The sequence below is a fragment of the Notothenia rossii genome, assembly GCF_949606895.1.
Source record: "Notothenia rossii genome assembly, chromosome: 12".
Classification (NCBI taxonomy): Eukaryota; Metazoa; Chordata; class Actinopteri; order Perciformes; family Nototheniidae; genus Notothenia; species Notothenia rossii.
In genome coordinates this window covers 10,360,262-10,380,826 of record NC_136911.1, presented here as the reverse complement: position 1 = coordinate 10,380,826, position 20,565 = coordinate 10,360,262, and the positions used below count along the sequence as shown (strand labels likewise).

General features: G+C 39.9%; 1 protein-coding gene across 1 annotated transcript in view; it reads right to left on the bottom strand.

Moving 5' to 3' along the window:
• The window catches only part of sspo (SCO-spondin), a gene marked incomplete at its 5' end in the record, with an annotated part of 125,118 nt that overhangs the window by 78,713 nt on the left and 25,840 nt on the right, over positions 1-20,565 (bottom strand). Inside the window, 23 exons of the mRNA XM_079661827.1 lie at positions 222-381; positions 1,896-2,046; positions 2,162-2,344; positions 2,445-2,582; positions 3,687-3,833; positions 3,956-4,187; positions 6,786-6,883; positions 7,122-7,244; positions 7,334-7,567; positions 7,640-7,801; positions 7,910-8,031; positions 8,884-8,998; positions 9,144-9,349; positions 9,755-9,964; positions 10,052-10,145; positions 12,761-12,910; positions 13,025-13,134; positions 13,590-13,717; positions 13,822-14,024; positions 14,312-14,446; positions 14,519-14,775; positions 14,856-14,950; positions 15,981-16,191. Of these exons, the coding sequence (XP_079517953.1) occupies positions 222-381; positions 1,896-2,046; positions 2,162-2,344; positions 2,445-2,582; positions 3,687-3,833; positions 3,956-4,187; positions 6,786-6,883; positions 7,122-7,244; positions 7,334-7,567; positions 7,640-7,801; positions 7,910-8,031; positions 8,884-8,998; positions 9,144-9,349; positions 9,755-9,964; positions 10,052-10,145; positions 12,761-12,910; positions 13,025-13,134; positions 13,590-13,717; positions 13,822-14,024; positions 14,312-14,446; positions 14,519-14,775; positions 14,856-14,950; positions 15,981-16,191 (3,664 nt within the window). The remainder of the gene's footprint in view (positions 1-221; positions 382-1,895; positions 2,047-2,161; positions 2,345-2,444; positions 2,583-3,686; positions 3,834-3,955; positions 4,188-6,785; positions 6,884-7,121; positions 7,245-7,333; positions 7,568-7,639; positions 7,802-7,909; positions 8,032-8,883; positions 8,999-9,143; positions 9,350-9,754; positions 9,965-10,051; positions 10,146-12,760; positions 12,911-13,024; positions 13,135-13,589; positions 13,718-13,821; positions 14,025-14,311; positions 14,447-14,518; positions 14,776-14,855; positions 14,951-15,980; positions 16,192-20,565) is intronic.

Genomic DNA, 20,565 nt, shown 5'->3' with positions numbered 1-20,565 from the left:
AGCGTCTTTGAGTTTCATGAAAAGCGCTATAAAAGTCCCATGTATTATTATTATTATTATAAGATTGAAACAAAAGAGCATTTAGCACACATGGTCAAATACTCATGTACCAATGTACTGCATCATATTTCCATTTGCGTAATGGCTACATACTTACAAACTACACCACTATTGTCTCAAAATACACATGAGACACGCACACACAAAAAAGACACTGTTACCTGTGGACATCCACTGACAGCGTGAGGACAGTAGGGGGAACACTGCACTGTTAGGTTGGGCAGACAGTGACATAACTGGCAGGGGTCTGACCTCCATCTGTCTCCCACAGCGTGAGACTGACCCTGGTACTCACAATCACCACAGGGGTCTGTCTGGCACCTGTGGGGACACGGACACACACACACACACACACACACACACACACACACACACACACACACACACACACACACACACACACACACACACACACACACACACACACACACACACACACACACACACACACACACACACACACACACACACACACACACACACACACACACACACACACACACACACACACACACACACACACACACACACACACACACACACACACACACACACACACACACACACACACACACACACACACACACACACAATGTAAAATACATGCTGGAGTATTGGAATACATGTGTGTTTGCCCACACAGGCAGGGCGGTAGACAAACACACAAAATGGGACTTCTTTAAGGTTTGGTAAATGTAATTGATAGCATGGGATAGTTTGTCATCTTGATGTAACTTCAATATGTTTTATCTTTGAAGGATCCTTAAAATGTAGAGCAAATAGAGCAAACTAGTCAGTTATTACTCTGTGTTATATCGTGCAACTATTTAATAAGATCTCCTGTGGAGACCATGAAGTTGGCAGTACATTTTGATAAAAATTGCTTATTTTCTTTAAGAAGTTCTGTACAAGAGTGTCATTTTTGCCTTCAGATGTTAACCTGTTAACCTTTTTTTTCACGAAACTGTGTCTCAGGGCTTCTTAACATTTAACAAACTATGAATGTGTCATACCCACCTAACGGGAAGAGACTCAGCTAACTGACGATATGAACCATTTTTACCGTAACAAAACACAAGTCTCACAAGAAGCGTCTAAATGAGCCCTTAGCGAAAACGGGCTAATGCTATTTCTGCTCATAACTCACAAAAACTATCTTCATACTATCTGCACAAACAAAATATCATCTGAAAGCTGAGATTCCACAGATTCCATTGGTATAAGTCTCGTCACTGCACGGCCAGAACTCACTGAGCGAGCAGCCAGAACAGAGCAAGAAAACAACATCAGTTTTCAAAACCATGACAATAATTACATCTTAACTTTGCTGTTTTGTGATCAAAAGTTGTGTTCAAGGGAATAAAAACGCTGCTCAAGGTTAATCCAATGTCTCTGTGTCAATTTAAAATTATTACTGACAATCCATGATTCCATTTTTCTCAAAAACGCTCAAAAACGGAGATTTCATATGCATGCTTGTGAGAGCTACAACCCAGCTTCCGGTTTTGGGCGTGCTGGCATGCATTCACCAATGGTAATGTTTGGATGGATTTTGGAACTTCCCCTCGATTCTATTGGCTCTAACGGTTCAAAATTAAAACAAATGTTGTGATGGTGGCAGTAACAAATACAAAATAAAAACATTAACATTCATCCTTATGGAACCATTATAATCTACATCAAATTGGAAATTTGGCCACCCTAGTTAAAAGGATGTTGGGTTTTCCAATATCTTTAGAGTAAAACCTATAGGGGCCATGGATTCAGTACCTGAGAGTAGAAGTATAGTATTGTAATCAAGTAGTTAAGAATACCATGTGAACAGGGCTACGTACCGGCGGGCTTTCCGGTAAATTCCTCTACACGTTCTCCCGTCTCCATGCTTGATGGGGTTGTTTGGGCTGCGGAACGACCACTGGACACTCTGAACCCCACAGGGCCCCAAACACTCCCCCCACTCAGACCAGGAGGACCAGCCACAGTGCACTGTTGGGTGACAAAACTGACTGTGTACGATCGCTCAAACAAAGGTGCATATGGGTAAAAGTCAACTGTAGATTAGATGTTGATCTTAAGGTAAAACTGCCTGTTTCAGACTCACCTGAACAGTCTTGGTTAGACTGGCATCTTTGGGGCCTTCCCCTCTCACAAACACAGATCTCACAGTCCATTTTTATCTGCTGGCCCGGCCAGTAGCGCAAACCTGCCACTTCACACACACACTCCTCTGGTAGCACGCACTGTTGCTTATGGCTCATCACCTGGCCATCTGGACACCAACAACCTGGAGTTAGAGACAAGTTGAAATTGTGAGAGGAATGTAAATGACAAGCAGCAGCCATTTATTTTACAGCACAAGATATTCCATGGTCCTTTTCACTGACCAGGGGAGCAGGGTGCTATTGAATCACAGGTGGTCCCACTGCTGATGTGTGCACAGGACACTGGGCAAGGGGCACAGCTGTGTCTCACCAGCCCAGTGGGACAGCTGGTGTTTGCACAGCCATCATCAGGACAAGGTTCTGGGGTGGGACAGGAAACAAATGAGAGAAGTTAATGTTTTTTAATTATTTAGATCAGCGGTTTGTGTGAGGCGCGCCTCCCCGGAGCTTCAGGGGAGGCGCAGCGGGAGGAGAAAAAAATAACGAGAAACTGTGAAATCTAGCTAGTTAACTTCAGCTAACTTTATGCGAGCGGCAACATGGATCGATTTTTAGTGAAGTTACCTAAAGTTAGAGAGGAGACAGCGTCTGGCAGAAAACGTCACTTGCACACTTTTGGCTGTCTGTGGAGACCGAGTTCCCCCACCTCGCCAAAAAGGCTGTAAAAGTGCTCATTCTCTTCACCTCCACCTACCTGTGTGTGTGAGTGCGGGTTTTCCGCATTGACTTTGATCAAAAGCGGTCAGCTGCAGCCAGAGGATGATCTGCGTTTATTCCTGTCTACATTGCATCCCCGCATCATCCACCTGTGCGCATCAAAGATGCAGACTCATTGTTCCCACTAAAGTAGGGGTGAGTGTAATAAGGAGGCAAAGTTGACGTTCAGTGTGTTGCCGGGAGCATATAAGGATTTATCCACGATGTTGAAAATGTTAAAAATGTTTTTAAAAAATGTTTAAAACATAAAGATAAAAAGGTTTGAAAAAGTTATTGTTTAATGTTTTAACGCTGAGGCTACTCAGCCAATCAAATCGGTGCAGTCAGTGAGTCAGCACGATAGATTCAAACACGAGATGAGACAAGAAGAGAGAAACAGTCGGAGTGATTTCAAATGGCGTGCTCAAAAAAGAGAAAGGTAGACAGCGAAAACAGAGCATTTAATGACATTTTCTCTTCCTGGACCTGCATTATAGCAACAACAACAATAATAATAATAATGTTAATAGCAATAATAATTGGGAGGGGGGGGCGGGGGCGGCTGTTCTTACGTTCTCTGAGGGGAGGCTCTTTGCAACCGTATTGTTAATCTTTTTTTGATGAGATCTTGAATTTCAAACAACAATATATTTTAAGTAACAATAGATGCGCAACATTTAAATAGTGCAAATTAATAAATACTTGCTTTATTTAATAAAAAACGCAGATTGATTCGGTTCAATTATTTTCATTTCAACCTTTACTTACTGATTTCCATGGGTAGGTTGAATCCTGGGAGCTGGGAACAGTCTCTGCCTCCGTAGCGAGGAGAGACGCAGCCTCTGTGTCGGACCTGCACTCCACCACAGCTGGAACAGTTAGACCAGCTCCCCCACGGCAACCACCGACCATCCACTAAAGATAGCAGAGAGCATCCCTTTTTAGTACAAATACAGTAAATACTGTATGTGATTTTAACCTGTGGTATTGTTCATTATTAAACATATTCGTCTTAGAGTTCATGTCCACCTCCTTACCAGGGCAGGTGGTGTTGAAGCATTGCTGCCTCTGGAGGTCCTGCCCCCGACACTGGCGCAGTGGGTCTCCTTCAGGACAGGTTCTCTGCCGGCTCATGGACCCTGTCCCACAGGAGGCGGTGCAGGGGCTCCACGGACCCCAGGAGCTCCAGCTTCTGCAGCCCTGCTCATCAGAGGGGCCTCCAAGTGGAGCCAATGTGGAATCAGGGCAGTCTGTCACACCATTACACACCTATGGAACAATACAAGGTTAGTGAACAGGAATGTTAGTGAAGGGGAAGGAATATTTGTTGCTGTTTTCATTCATGGTATTGTTACAAAAAGCTCATATTTATTATATTTATTCATTAATAAGTTAATATAGTAAAGATGGCGGTACATGCTAATGCAGCGACCCCTCGCTCTCCTCATGTATACACTGTATGTGTCTGTTGATTTAGTGGGAAGCATTCTAAGTACTTGTTCTTCGACGCACAAAATTCTTTATTATTCTTCCGGGTTATTTTGCTCTTCTGCTCCCACAATCCACAACGCAGAAACTCCGTTCAAACATCCAAACGTTCAGCTCGGTCCGGAATCGATGGCTATTACTTTTCTCATTCATAACTTTCATAATTCCAGAGATATATCCCATAATTCATCAAATGTTTAACATGGAAGTCAATGGAGAAACTCTTCAGAGTTGAACAATCTTCATGTGACTTGAACTGCTAACTGTTCCTTCATACTTTCACTCAGAAACCTCATTCCAACTTTAAAATGTTACACTTCTTTCTGACATTATTCGTGTAACACAACTTTTGAATCCGATTCATACTTTTAGAAATATTAAACATTGTTCAGACCTTGGTAAAGAGGCCTTCTTCAGATTTTAGAGTGCGTAATGTCACAGCTAGAGTGGAGGACAGATTTAATTTTGCCTTCATATTTTCTTTTAAACTTACAATAATTCCCAAACCCTACATTCCTGAGACATAATTTTTCATTACAAACGTAGGAAAACATCTCGTAGTTTGAAAAATTAAAAATAATTAAGCAAAATAATTAAACAAAATACCTCTTGAGGGCATGAAGTGACCAAAACTTTCAACATGTCTCCATTAAACCCCATTGTAAATTCAGCCTCACCTTTCCCCACCACAGCAGCCGCACACCTTTAGTTAATCTGCCAAAAAAGGCCACATTATTAACCCGAAAGTACACAAAAAGTACACTTCAGATGCTCAAGTTCCTTGACATGCTTCACGCTTTGAAATGTCACCGATATCTGTTACGGTTCTTCAACAAAACGTTCACATGTAAGAGGTTTATCTCTCATTCAGAACAATGAAAATACTCTCCTCTCACTGATTACTGCACATCACCATGGAAACCTTTGATCTCTGGACACGTCTTTAGCTCAAACATAAACACCTGCGTCATGGAACACGATGATGTCATAACTGGTCCTGCCCTCAACAGCTCTTCGTCAATTATGGGGTGTCTTCATAGGCCGTTTCCATGGAAACGCATCCCTCGCCATAAAATACGATGTTGCTGTAACTCCAATGGACACGGTCCGATCGTCCCCCAAACTTCGCTTGTATATCACCGGTCCATGCCTCAACAGATTTACGCCAAATCTGAGATCTCACCATAGGCTGTTGCCATGGAAACGCATCCCTCGCCATAAAACACGATGTTGCTGTAGCTCCAATGGACACGGTCCGGTCGTCCCACAATCTTCACCTGTATATCACCTCTCCATGCCTCAACAGCTCTACGCCAAATCTGACATCTCACCACATTTCTGACATCTCCATGGAATGGAAACGGCTGGGGGATTGAATCCCTCGCCATAAAAGACGATGTCGTTATAGCTCCTATGAAAATGTTCAAAAAATGCTCAAACTTCACATGTGTGCTAACAGTCCAGCCGTGAAGACATTTACGCGACAGTTTTGAGATTTCCTCAATTGCCGTTGCCATGGCAGCACAATGCTCACCATGAAACACGGTTTTCTCATAACTTCAGTGAAAATGCTCCAAACGGCCCGAAACTTCACAGGTTTGGTAACATGCAGCCATCAACGCATCTAGGCATATTATGGGATGTCATCAAATGCCGTTGGCATGGCGACAGATCATTCGCCATCAAGTTAGGTCAAAAGTTTGCAGTTCAAATATTCTGCTGCTTTTCCAAGCCTTTTTACTTTCTTTTCTTCTCTCATCACACATTCAAGCCCCCAGTGTTCATGTATCCTTTCAATCTAAATGTTTCACTGTCTTCTTACACATTACATATCAGCATAGCAGTTTAGCGTCAGCTTTTCAGCATAAAGCATTCCCACTAGCAATTTCTTCAGGATTCTGCATTCTATGTATATACATATTTGTATCCATATTTGTATATCTTTTTTTTTTTTTTTATTCGTTGAGATTGTGGGAAACAGTATTTTGATCTCTCTGTCTGTACACACAAACTGAAAGAATGAAATGTTTTCATGTTTAATAAATGGCATGCCTGTGATGGCCAACCAACTTCCTTGCTAATTAGACAAGGCTACCACAACTGATTCTTCTTTTGTTTAATTTGATAGTTGTCCATATATCACTTTACAAACTTTCTGAAAAATGTAAAATGATTGCTAAACCTTTCAGGGATGTAATGTCCTAATTTTCGGATTCACTGCAATGCAACTGAAACTTTTTCTAATGTCGTCCCTCTAAACAAAATAGAATGATATCCCTATTTTATCTTTAACTACCAGGTCACCTTTCACCTAACTACTACCAACTTAGTATTAAGTTTCAGTTGTTCTTGTTGAATATGATGTCGTCTCAGACGTACCATTTTGAAGGGGACACAGGATCCATCCATACAGGTGAATTCAGGACAGGTAAGAGTGGTGTTCTCTCTGCCAGGGGGCACTGGTGAGACAGTTTTATCTAGACAGAGCAAAATAAGGAAAACAATTAAACATACCAAACAAATTAATCTGTATGAATCTGACAGATTGGAATGAACACTCTCTTCAATTTTTTTTCTTTTGTTTCTTTTGTTTCATTTTCTTTTTAGTTATATTCCCTGTGTTCCAATTTGAAACATTTTGTCAGGTCCTATGCTTTATCTCTTCTATTCGCCCCGGTTATAACCTTTGTCCTCTCCCATCTCATGAGAACTCACCACACACCAACTCATCTTCGCCCCGTGGACAGTCTGGAACTCCGTTGCACACTTGCGACATGTTCACACAGGTCCGGTTGTCACATAGAAAGCTTCCTGGACAGGGAGGGATCCGAGTAGAGCCTAGCAGAGGGACAGAATTATCCTCATTGTCTTAAGAGAAATCCTTCTTTTTTTTTAGCCTGATGATGAATCACTTTACATTAACTTACCACAGCTGTCAATACTCTCATCTGAGGCGTCCCTGCAGTTTGGGGTACCGTCACAGAGCTGCTGGTAGTCCACACATTGGTCCCCACTCAGACAGGGCACCTGGCCAGGGCCACAGGGTGTAGTACACTGCTGCTCATCACTGCCATCCATACAGTCTGTTTCCCCATCACAGCGCCAGGCCTGAGGCACACACTGCCCACCAGTGGCACAGCTGAACTCATAGAACCTACAAGCTGGAAAAACAGGGATGTATAAGATCAATTCTAAATACTGAAAATAAAATCTTCCTTAATCATGACTGTTACCTGAACTTGGCATGGTGACAGGTGAGGGTGACGGTGTTGCAGTGTGGCAGTTGGTTCTGTTCTCATCCTCTCCACCTGGACAGTCTGTTGTTCCATCACACAGCTTAGTGGTGGTGACACATGTACCGTCACTGCAGGCAAACTGGTCAGGAGCACAGGTCACTGCCAATCACAGAAAGGATGAGGTTTGGTCACTAATGAGAGATGGCTACGGGCAAATGTGTATTAAACTTAAGCTCAGTCAATTAAATGCTGTGTTGTGATCTCTACCTTTACTTGGACAGACAGCTTCGTCGGTTCCAGAGGGGCAGTCTGTGTGTCCGTCACACACTCTGTCTGCAGGGACACACTGGTCCCCAGGGCATTGAAACTCCCCCGGTGCACACACACACCTATAGTAAGCCAAAACAAATGAGATTATGATCAGTTGTGTAAAGTAACTAAGTACATTTACTAAAGTACTGTGCTTAAGTATGATTTTGTGGGCTTGAACTTTACTTGAGTCAAACATTTCGCTACTTTGCAACTACATTTCAGACGTAAATCCAGTACTTTTACTCCACTACATTTATTAAATACCTTTAGTTTCTGTGCAAATTTGGAGTCATGATTTGAAACATAAACAACCCTTAAAAAATACTTTAGTTACAGATGGAATAAAATGTAAAAACTACCCTACAGTTTGCAAAGTAATTCAAACTAGCTGCACCTTTCCCAGTTTTGATAAACACATTAATGCACCGTTAATTATAATCAAAATATATGATATATATTATTCTGAAATGTGCCAATGTGTATAATGAACGCAATACTTTAACTTTTCGTACTTCAAGTATATTTTGGTGCTAATACTTTTTAACTTTTACTTGAGTAACATTTTGAATGAAGGACTTTATCTTCTAAGTATTCTTACAGTTCTACGTTTACTTAAGTAGGAGATCTGACTACTTCCCCCATCTCTGACTATGATGACATCATCAAGTGCAATCCATCATTTCATGGGGGAATGATGCTCAAAATGAAAACTAAAATAAAGACTAAAGTATATGTTGCTGAGGAATATTTGCAAATAATTCTCCTTTATTTGATGTAACTGTCAGTATGTTGAGGTTAACTAATATAGAAAGTGTCAAGATTGTATGCTGCATAAACTCAGCAGGATAAACTCTGCAAAGTACATTAATAAATGTCAATTAGCCATTGACTATCCCAAATACCAAAGGTAAGCAGAAAAGAAAACACACCCCCTCTCATCACTGAGGTCCCCACAGTCATCGTGTCCGTCACATCGATGGAGGTAGAGAATGCAACGTCCTCCAGCACACAGAAACTCCCCCTCATCACACACCACACCACAGTCTGGAGCAACACAAGAACAGTTCAACACATGTAAAAACAAAGGGAACAAGACATCCTTTAACTGTTAAAGGAATACTTTTGATAAAGTGTTGTTGATGTTGAGTGTTTTCAGTTAGGTGATATTGCTGAATAAGTGACAGATGACCTTGTTCATCAGACCCATCAGCGAAACCACAGTCCAGCCGTCCATCACACACACGGCTGCCTGGAAGGCACTTTCCATTTGCACACTGAAACTCCCCAGGTGGGCACAGGGGCATGGGGGTGGCGGGTCCGCAGAACTCCTCATCTGATTGGTCAGCACAGTCTGTGCGGCCATCACATCGCAGAGCCTGGTTCAAACAGGGTCCACTGCAGATGTTGGGGTTAATTCACTACAGGAAATTCATTCTAATTCAAAAACGTCGACACGCTGATGTGAATCATAGATATTACCACGTTAACATTCTGGGTTGTAGCTTGCATGTAATGTTTAGCTTACATGGGATTCATCCTCTTACAATTATAAATGTATTTAAGAAGTACTGTATATTTATTTGAAGTGAGCAATATTATAGAACAATATTTTTGGAGGCTAAAAACACAAACACTGCTATCATAAGGGCAAATATTTGTGTCGGTTAGAAATGCCAAGTCTAACCTACAAACTAAGGGTTGATTTAATTAATAGGTCATTTTGATTCCTTAGTTATAAAACGTCCTTATCTCCACACATTCAAGTTAGCTTGTTTATAAGTAAAGTGAGTTAGGATTCACCTCGGCGTGCTGGTGCAGCGGAATTGTTCTGGAGCGCAGGTGGACAGGCAGATCTCATCCGAACCATCACCACAGTCATTCTCGTTGTCACACACCCACTGGGAGGGGATGCAGCGCCCCCCAGCACAGGTAAACTCTGACTCCAGACAGGGGGGGCGAACAGGAGGGCAAGCCACACCCTTACACTGCCACACACCAGCCTCACAGGAACTGGACACACAAAGGCAAATACACCACTTCAATTTTGATCATTATAAGGAGCAAAAATATATGTGTTCAGGCTTTAGATTGACGGACCAGTTCTGACAGTGTTGAGTGACGGTAGTTCCAGGTGGAAACATGGAGCCCTCCCACTCACATGGACACTGAACAGGAACTACACAGCTGTCCCCTGTAGAGCAGAAAACATACTGACAATTCTTCTTTTCTCATAGCTTTTTACAGTTATAAGGTAAACAAGTTTGTTCTGAGGGCAGCACGAGAAGAAAGAATTTGGTCATTCTCAAAATCTTTACAGTAATTTAACTTTAAACTTCACACGACAAAAATCAGGGTTGTCCTAAACAAGATTACATTGGAAATGCAAGCAAATTACAAAAGGAAAATATGTATTATAATAATTATTTATGTATAAAATTGTAATTTGAGTTGTAATTCTGCAATGTGCTCTGACAGCAAATGAAATGTCTCATAGCTCACCTACCCTGGAAACATTTATTACCATATAAAATGTGGTTGACATCACACATTAAACAGTGCTTTTTTAATATATCATCTGTAAGAATCTGTGATCATTTTTGGCATTTCCTAACACCGGTACTGTGAAGCATCAAAATCAAAAAGGTAGCTGACTTTGCAGTAGGGCTGCTCAATTAATCGTATTTTAATCGCGATTACGATTATGGCTTGCAACGATTACGAAAACAACATAATCGAAATAAAATGATTATTTTTGTATTATTATTATTTATTTTTTTTCAGTTGAATTATACTTCAAGTTCAGGGTAAGAAACTGTTAAAAACATACTGTTCACATTTTTTCTCTCTCCAATAAATGGATGTTTTCAAAGTCAATGAATAATCGCATTTAATAATCGCAATTACAATTATTGACCCAAATAATCGAGATTATGATTTTTGCCATAATCGAGCAGCCCTACTTTGCAGTGCCCTCCTTTCTTGTCATGACATTATTAGTTATAAATGTGTATTTATTTATTTGTTTACTTTGTTTTTATTGAAAATAATTGCAATTAATTCCAAACGTACATATTGTCATTTCACTTTGACATACAAAAATACAATTTTAATTTCCACATGTGAAGGCGCAACGGGCAATTCAAAAATGAAATAAAAATGAAAAATAAAAAACGACTGTCCAAAAGAGCCCTTGTCGGGAGTTTAAATCTCAATGGTTTCCTGGATTATCTTGTCCAATGTGTTTGTCTTCTTCTCTATATAATGTCCATCCTTTCCACTGGTCTTCCATGTTCGGTAGACTTAGTTTCAACCGATGTGTCAGTTTTTCCATTATGTAGATTTCCTCTACTATCTCCATCCATTGTCCTTGGGTAGGGATATCCACTTGCCCCCATTTCCTTGTGATGGCTTTCTTGCCGGCTATCAACAACACTTTAACTAAACATCTATCTCTTGGTTGTATATCATTTTCGGTAAAATTACCCAAATAAAGAATCATAAAACTCTTGGGGAAATCATATCCCATTATCTTTTGTTCTATGAACCATTCCCCAAAACGTTGTTATTTTGTGACATTTCCAAAATACATGTGAATGATCTGCTTCTGCTGTTCCACATTCCCTCCAGCATGGTAACTTTACATTTGAGTATCTGTTGGATGATTGCTGTATTCTCCACATGTTTTGTTACAGTGTTATACATGTTTTTCATATATACATTAACAGCTGATATTACATTAAAAGAGGTTGACACTGTATACAAAAAAGCCCAATTCACCCGATCGAATGCTTTTTCTGCTTCTATGCTTACCAATAAAGTATCTTGTTTTGTCCTTTTTGCTTGTTCTACTTCTACTATATGCAGTGTGCTCCTGATATTGTCCTGGGTCTGACGTTCCCTCAGAAATCCTGTTTGGTCTTCTTCTATTAAATTGTCTATGAAGGTACTCAATCGTTTAGAAATAATGGTTGTATAGATTTTGTAGTCTACATTTAATATCGAAATAGGCCTATAGTTCCCACAGAATTCCTTATCCCTTCCCGGTTTTGGAATGACTGATATGATTGCTTCAGTCCATGATGGCGGCATCTTATTATTTTGGAGAGTCCAATTGAAGGATGCCAGGAGTATCGGTGCCATTTCATCTCTAAACAGCTTATACCATTCTGCAGGGCAGTGGTTTCCAACCTGGGGGGCACAGGGGGTGCCCCAAGCCTCAGATGATTTGAGCCCAAATATCATATTTAGACTTTCTTTTTTTTGCTACATATAATTGTAACGCAATACATGATTGTCGCTAAAAGCCTTGTCTCTACATTACAATAAAATATTTTTAAAAATTGATTAATTAATTGTAATAACAATTCAAGTTACTACTGTAGCTAATAAAGGCATAAAAATGTGCAACTTCCAACAGGAGTCATTTGGGGGGGCTCTTGGGAAAAAAGGTTGGGAACCCCTGCTGCAGGGTATCCATCGCTACCTGGGGACTTGTTATTTTTTAACGTATTTATTGCATCTATAACCCGTTTTAATGTAATATCAGCTGTTAATGTATCATTTTGTAAACTGCCAATTGATGGTAAATCCAGTGAATTTAGAAAGGTTCTAATTTCTAATGTGTATTTATTGAGTGTGAAAATGTATGTTTGGCATGAGTGTGAAAGTGTCTATCTCTCCTCGGTCAATGTGTAAGAGTTAGCAGCTCTGCATATATATGTGCGTCCAATGGTTGATTGGGGAGCATGAATATCCATATCAATCTGATCATTAATAATTTGTCTAATTTTAGTAAATGTGGCTTACCATGTCGGACCGTGCCAGCAGGGCAAAAGCACCCCTCCACACAGGAGAGAGTAACACACTGGGAGTGAGGACTCCGCTGAACAGTGGGACATGAGGAAGAGCAGGCTGGACCACAGGGATCATACACCATCCCATTGTCACACTGCAGAGCTGCAGGGAATGAGGGAAACAATACGAGTATCATAAAAAGACCAGTTCAGAAGAAATGAAGTTACAGAAAGATGGGAGTAAGATGTGAGCGTGTGTGCGCATTGTGTGACATACGACAGAGCTCCTGGGACCTCCAGCGGATGTAGACCCCTTTATGGTTGCACTCTTCAGCATAGGCAGAAATGGCTGTACAGAGACACTCACAGTCCCCTCCTGAGTCACAGCTAAAATACACACAAAATAATAAATGATGATTGAGTAAAATATGAACATTCAACGTGATTAGGAAACTACATGTTTAGGATGGAAATATCTTTACATCATGAATATTCCACTGAACCCTGTAGTGTATTTTGATACTAGAGGCTTTTAATGTTACTGTTGTTACTTTTGTTCCAGAATTCGTGTTTTTTAGGGATTTAACGCATATATAAATAGGGTTATGTAATGTAGGCTAGTACACAAAAGCATGAGGTTGTAGCAACATATTTTCCATCAGCAGGCAGTCCTACTTATCGTACACACATTCCCATATACATTGACAAAAATGTGCAAAGTCCTGGAAGTTTGGAAAAACATTTGTAAAACCAGTGCAAGAGATGCTGATAAAAAAAGCTCTTTCTATCGACCCCATTGGCATAAGCACATGTAATGTAAACAGATCGGTGCGTTCACTCACCCACAAGCATCAAAGACACACCAGTCATAATACTGCTGGAAAGGCACCTCAGGGTGGCACCTAGAGAAGAGCTCCTGAGTCAGGACTGCACACCTTTTCCTGGCCCAGGTCACTCTGTGGGGGTTCAGCTGAGAAAGGCAAATGAGAGGAGTTTGTCTCATGTATTGGCAAATCGCCATGTAAGTCAGTAATTTCCCCCTCGTGGATTAATAAAGGTTCAGGTTGAACTCACAGCACAAGGGTCTCTGAGGTCCTGGTCTGCGACGTCAGGGCAGGAGGGGCTGACCTTCCATGAGTTACCAAACAGCTCGGCTGTAGACTCCACGATGCCCTGACGCGTAGTAAAGTCATTCTCTGTGTCCCCATCAAAGTTACCACACAGGCCACTGACCCGACCCCGCAGGTGGGCGGCCAGGCGCACATACACACGCATACCTGGAGAGAACATTTAGAATGACGACAATATTACCACTGGTTTGTTAATTAACCAGCATGTAAAGCCACATACAGTACATGATCTTAGCAATGCTAGAAGAACAATTGGTCTAGACAATAAATATCAACAATAATGGATACTGATAGCAAAAATGTATAGACCCTTTATATATTTTGCCAATAATTAAAGGATAAATTAATAAGCAAAAAGAAGAAAACACCTGACACTCAGCAAGAAAGGGTTTTGTGGCAGATTATTTAAAGAGGCAAATGTTTGTGTTTCCTACCTCCATCCCATAGCAGAGTGACCCCCAGTCGGGAGGAGAGGGAGACAAACAAGCCAACTCTTTCCAAAGTCAGACCACTGCCACTATAAGACTTTGGTAGACTAACTGGCATCCCATTTACTGTCACAGCTTTACCTAAAGGAGAGAGACAAGATGGCTTAACTTGAGCATCAAAACACGTAATGTGGTGTCCAAAGACCCCCTTACCTCTCAGCAGATGTATGACAGTATTTCCCAGGCTGAGTGTGACTGACTTTGTGCAGGTGACCCCGGTGCTGCCGCATGGCACATTCTCTGCAATCACACTGAACAAACCGCTGGTCTCCCTCGCCAGCACGTACTGACAGTCACCCAGGAAGGAGTAACAGCGGCCATCAAATGTCACATAGTGTGGGTCACCAGTTGCCACACACACACCGGCACAGGCGGACTGGCTGCAGTGCCAGCGGCGTTCCTTACACACACTGAAGGAATTAATAAAGTAGAGTTTAAGATAAGTAAATATTCAATGGATGTTTTGCAATAAGACAACTGCATACATTACCAAGTGTTGCAATCTTTGGTGATGGTGTCGTTGCTGTAATAAAGTTGACCATTATGGTGACATGGGCACTCGTCTGGCTGAACACACTTATCACCCTGAGTTAGACCAGAAAGAAAAAAGTGTACAGTAGTGAAAACTCTTATGGGGTTGTAGGCCATTGAATTCTATAGTACTTTTACTGGTGCAATAAAAGAGCTGATTCTTTGGTAAGGTTCCAACTTATTTCCTATTTGCATGAAGACAAATGTAATTTCCCTAGTAAAAATATTTATTTGGCTGTATTAATATTCCTTCAGCAATACATACACATTCCTTTTAAATTAAATGGCAGACTTTTATAGTTAAATTAGACAACCGGAGCAGAACGTTTTAAACTAAAGCTACAATACCAATATTTTGTTTTACCTTAATATATCATTTGATTACTTGAAAGGAAGAGCAGGAATGTGGATGTGTAAGCCATGTTTAACCAAGCTAGTAACAGCTAACAATAGCTTAGCTTTATGAAATAAAATAAAATAAAAACATTCAAAACAACAGTTATCTCAATATGAACATGCCACCACCTAAAACTGCTTTCAACTATTATCGAATAACAGTGAATGAAATGAATAACAGTCTACACTGTGGAAGGTTCTATGCAATGTTAATGATAACGTTAGCACCTAGCGCCTTCAGCTTTAGCATCTTTTTCCTTGTCATTATTTTGGTTTTCAAACGAAGATTTCATTGTTCTAGTGCACCTCCTATAATTTCCAGCAGCTGTTTTCAGCAAAAACTCTTAAGACATACTCAGTCAGCTTACTTGTCCAAAGTCGAACAGATGAATTTGGCAACTAACAATAAAGCTAATGTTGCTCAAAGCTGTCTGTGTCATTCATGTTAAACCAGTTATTACCCATTTAGTGATACTGTATGTTTCAAGCCCATGCTGCCCCCAAGGGGCAAAAAACGAAACAATTCCAGGCAATTTCAAGCAAAGCACTATGTATAGGTTACTGCAACATTGTAATGTAACAAAGCCATTACACTTATCTCTGCCTGCTATGAATAGTCTTAATGTCTGATGTGAATAGTTCTCTAGTCTTAATATTTCACATTTAAGTAATTTGAGTTTTCACCCACTAGTAGCACAGTTCCCTGGGGACAGACGCAGCCAGAGAGGGGCTGTCTGCAGCCCGTCAATGCGACACTGGACCCCTGCTGTTGGCCAGGAGGGTCCAGGCTGGAGCAGGTGAGGAGGCAGGAGTGTGGAGAGTAGACCAGAGAGCCTGGACACTGGTTCACCTCCTCACAGCGCTCCTGGGTGCAGTCAAACTGCCCCTGCTCACACACACTGTGAAGGGAGAGCAGAAACATTGACTTTGTAAAAAGTTTAGTTTGTATTAGGTGGGAATAAAAGGCCATCTAAGCTTGTTTAAAATGCGTATTGAAAGACCATGTATTAGCAAGAATTTTATACAGCACCAACAAAGTTTTCTATGAGGTGCTGAAAACCATCTCACTGTACAGTACATCACCTTTTTATATCAGTGTAATCGTTATCAAATCCAAATGTACCATTTCCTCATAGCAATTTATCAGGTCAATGATCAGTGCAGAGACACATCAGAGCAGTTTCAACACAAGGAAAATGAGTCCGGCAGAGAGAAAGCTCTATTGCTATAACTCAGTCATTAAGAGATTACGCAAACCAGTAGAGCGATGATCATTGTGGTAATGTAGTGAAGAGATGCAATGAAATCAACCTATCCTGTATCAGGAAGCAGGAACATAGAGGAATTTCATCGAGGCTCTTGCACCACAAGGGACTCGCTGTGGGATAACATGCTCTTATATACCTATACTGTTAGCACATAGATATTACCCTTATTGCAATCCATGAATTACTTAAAGCAGAGGTACAGGTTAAAGTTACGAATTGTAGACTCGTAATGTAGTTAAAGCGATAGATCTATCTGGAGAACATAATTGAAATTACTTCTTAAGAAGGTAATGCATTTAAATCCACAAATGAAAAGTGATACCACACAAACACACACTGTCACAATGACCCCTGACCTTTCACATTGTCTTTAAAGACACAGAGGCTGCAGTCGAATAGTCCATTTAGCTTAGGAACCTTCCTAACGGAGTGAAAGGACCCGGAAGTCCCTCAGTGGCAGTCATGATAAGTGCCGTTCGAATTCTCTAGAATTATAGGAAAGGAGCTTTCAAACTTCCTTTATAACCTCCTTTAGCTTATGAACCACTGGACCTCCCTAATCGAAAGGAGAGGAGAAAATGCTGCCCCACAATGCCTTGCAGCCGCAGCATTTGACGTCACACAACAATCGGCCGTTCACGGACACAAACGATTATGACGGAGAAATGATATCATGAAAGTTACGGTGCTTATTAAGCATTTTAAAACGTATGTGGTAAGTTGCCAAAGTGCTTCTTTTTTTTAACAGTATTATAATCAAAAAGAGAAATATGAACGTTAGTTTTTACTGAAATGATCAAATAAAGTCAACATTTCACTGAGCTGTGTGGGGTTTGTTCAACTTTTAAAAGATGTTTGAATGGAGATATAGTTGTTAAAGACTAACGTTTATAATAAATAAATTTGTATTGATTTTAAGATCTTTTCATAGTTCATACAATCATACGTATTGGGATCAGTGGACTGGAGGGAGAGGGTGATGATCATAAGTTTCACTTTTTTACTTTCAATTCCAAATTTGGTTATGAAGAATATGTTTCTCTGTTGTTCATAAAGCATAAAGTAACAGCATCAGAGCACGGTGCAGTCTCTAGATGAGTCCGTCGTTCTTATTATATATCCATGTTGTAGTCCGTTGTATAGAAAACTGTAGTTTCCATAGTTTCCCCACAGCAGCAGACGCACAAAATGACGTCCGCTGGCGCATCATAAACACGTCGGATAGTGAAAGTGCATTCGGATTCTCTAGAGTACCTTAGTCTCTTCTCCTAAGTCCTTTGGAATTCTCCTATCCACTATCCCTTAACCCCGTGACGTTTCACTCAGAGGTCAAGGAATAGGAGATAGGGTTAGAACTTAGGAGCTGATTTTTAAACTATCCGAACGCAACCAGAGTTCTGGATTTGTTAGTGCCTAGCCGACTTTACTGGATCTTCAATACAAATGTCAGGGTTCAAGACTTTATCAGCACTTGATTTGAGAATATTTACGCACCCCATGATCAAAGCTCATTCAAACGTACAATTAAAATATACATGAAACTTTGCTGCCAATATTATATTATAGCTGTATCTCTACTGACAATGAAACATGCTGACTACTCTGATCTTTATCACTACTACTATTTTTATGATGTGCTGTAAAGATATGTGCTGTAAAAATATAATCTAAGCAATTGTGTCACTGTTTTTGCACTGATTTAGCCTTTATCATAAGTAGTTTATCAGCTAAATCCGTGTATCTACCGTCCAATTGTTTCTCTTTATTAGACACGTAAACGGAAGACCGTCTGAGAGGCGTTTTTGCTTTTTGCTTTTTACCTTACTAAATGGTCAAATGGTCATTGGAGCGAGGGGCGGGGCGAAACTCACGGAAGTGATTTCAAAACAAAAGCACTCGTTTGCTAAAATCACACTTTGAATCACTACAGTATCCGGCTGAAGGACCGGTGATTCTTATAAACAAGGTGAATTTAGCGATCACAACGAAAACGGCCAAAACACATATTGAGCCCAGAAAATGAATGTTATTGAGGGCTGAAAATATAATAAGCCTCTGTCTAAAATGGACAACATTGTTCGGAGATTTAAACTATACAGCGGTTCTGCACTGCGGTCACTCAACCATCTCTCCACTTTATTTTTTCAAATCAGCTGCTCTTCATTATTCCTGCTATATTTGACGAGTGATACAAATATTTGTTAACATAAGTTCTTAAGAAAACTGACTCTGTTGGACTCGGCTCTAGTTTGACTTCTACCAGAAATAAAATGAAGTACTTTTACTGTGTACTTTGTGAGTAATCCTCTGTCATAGTCCCCTCCTTAGTATAATGCATGTTTTTCTGCTATCTTTGATGAATGATACAAATATGATTTTACCATTAGTTCTTAATGAAATTGATACTGTTTGACTTTGTATTAGTTAGCCTACTACTTACAATACATTGAACTACTTTTACTGTGTACTTTTTGAGAAATACTCAACAAATCAAGCCACTTCTGCTAAGTTTGATGAGGGAATTCTTTTTTGTTGCCATTAGTTCTTCGTGAGATTGATCCTGTTGGACTCAGTACTACTGAAACTACCCCCACAAGTACTATGAAGTACTTACTGTGTACTTTTCCAACAATCCTCTGTCAATGTCCCCTCCTGAGAACAAGAATGCATGTTTCTCTGCTATTTTGAATAAGCGTTAAAAAACCTTTCTTCATGAGACTGATATTGTTGGACAGAGTATTTTAAGAGGATGGTAGACTGCACACTGACACACTCTGACGTCACTCTTGTTGCCCTCTTATGATGCTGCTGTCTTTTAATATATAATTATTCCTCCGCCAATAGTTCTTACCTCGCAGATTCTTCAGTCTCATCAGCCTCATCCTTCCATCAGTCCCAATCAATGCCTCCAGCACACTTCCAGTGCCTGACTCCATATGACATTGTCCTGATGCTGTAAGGGTGATGCCTCATGATCACGAAATGACCCCTCTAAAGTCTGAGCGCCAAAGACCTCATATTATGTCTGCATTCATGTTACATGACCCATTATAACAATTTTCTTTCCTTTTTTCTCTTCTCTTAACTGAATAGCCCTGTCTTTAAGTATAATACAATGTAAAGTCCTTTTCCTGCACCATTTTAAAGCTTCCAAACAGGCATTTTTACTGTATGTGTTTGGAGAAATGACACAATCATTGGCCCAGAATTGTACTTGATAAACTCTGAATCTTGTGGTGCTTGAAAAAATACACACTGGTTAAGCCGGCCAGGTTATATACTGTATATGCCTTTTTTGGAGCCCTTTTTTGCAATATTTATAAAATGTCAGTAGTTATTTAAACAAACCACTATCTGAGGATAATGCAAGCAACTATAAAACACCCTTTACTAGAGAGCCATTGAAGCCCATGAAGAATGTATCCTTTCAAAAATCTTTTCAACTGCTGTAAGTTAAGGCACTGTCTGTGCAGAACATTTTAAATATTCTTCATTTGCAGTATTTTTTTTTAAAAGTGTTCAGAAAGACTGCATCAATTATATGCTATATATATATATATATATATATATATATATATATATATATATATATATGTAAATATTGATATTATATATATATATATATATATATATATAATATTAATATTTGTATTAACTAACCAAAGTCAATTTAAATAGTGGGCAAAAATGGGTTAATTGCCATGCATGTGGTGTTTGATATAGTTTACGTTCAATTTCAACTATTTTAGGCAGAAAAACGTATACCAAACACTTTTTGTGAGAAATAATTTCAAAAGTAAACTTATTTTTCATTTCATATTTGAAATGTTTGCGGACAACATTATTAATTTATACATTTTTATCATTTTTTAAAAAATTATGAATCCATTTATTTTATTGTATTTCCTTGAGGCTGGGAAGATATCCAGCGTGTAGTTCAACATGCAAATGTTCTAATGCAAGTAAGTATAAGTATAACATGGAAAAGGAAATAAAATAAGTTTC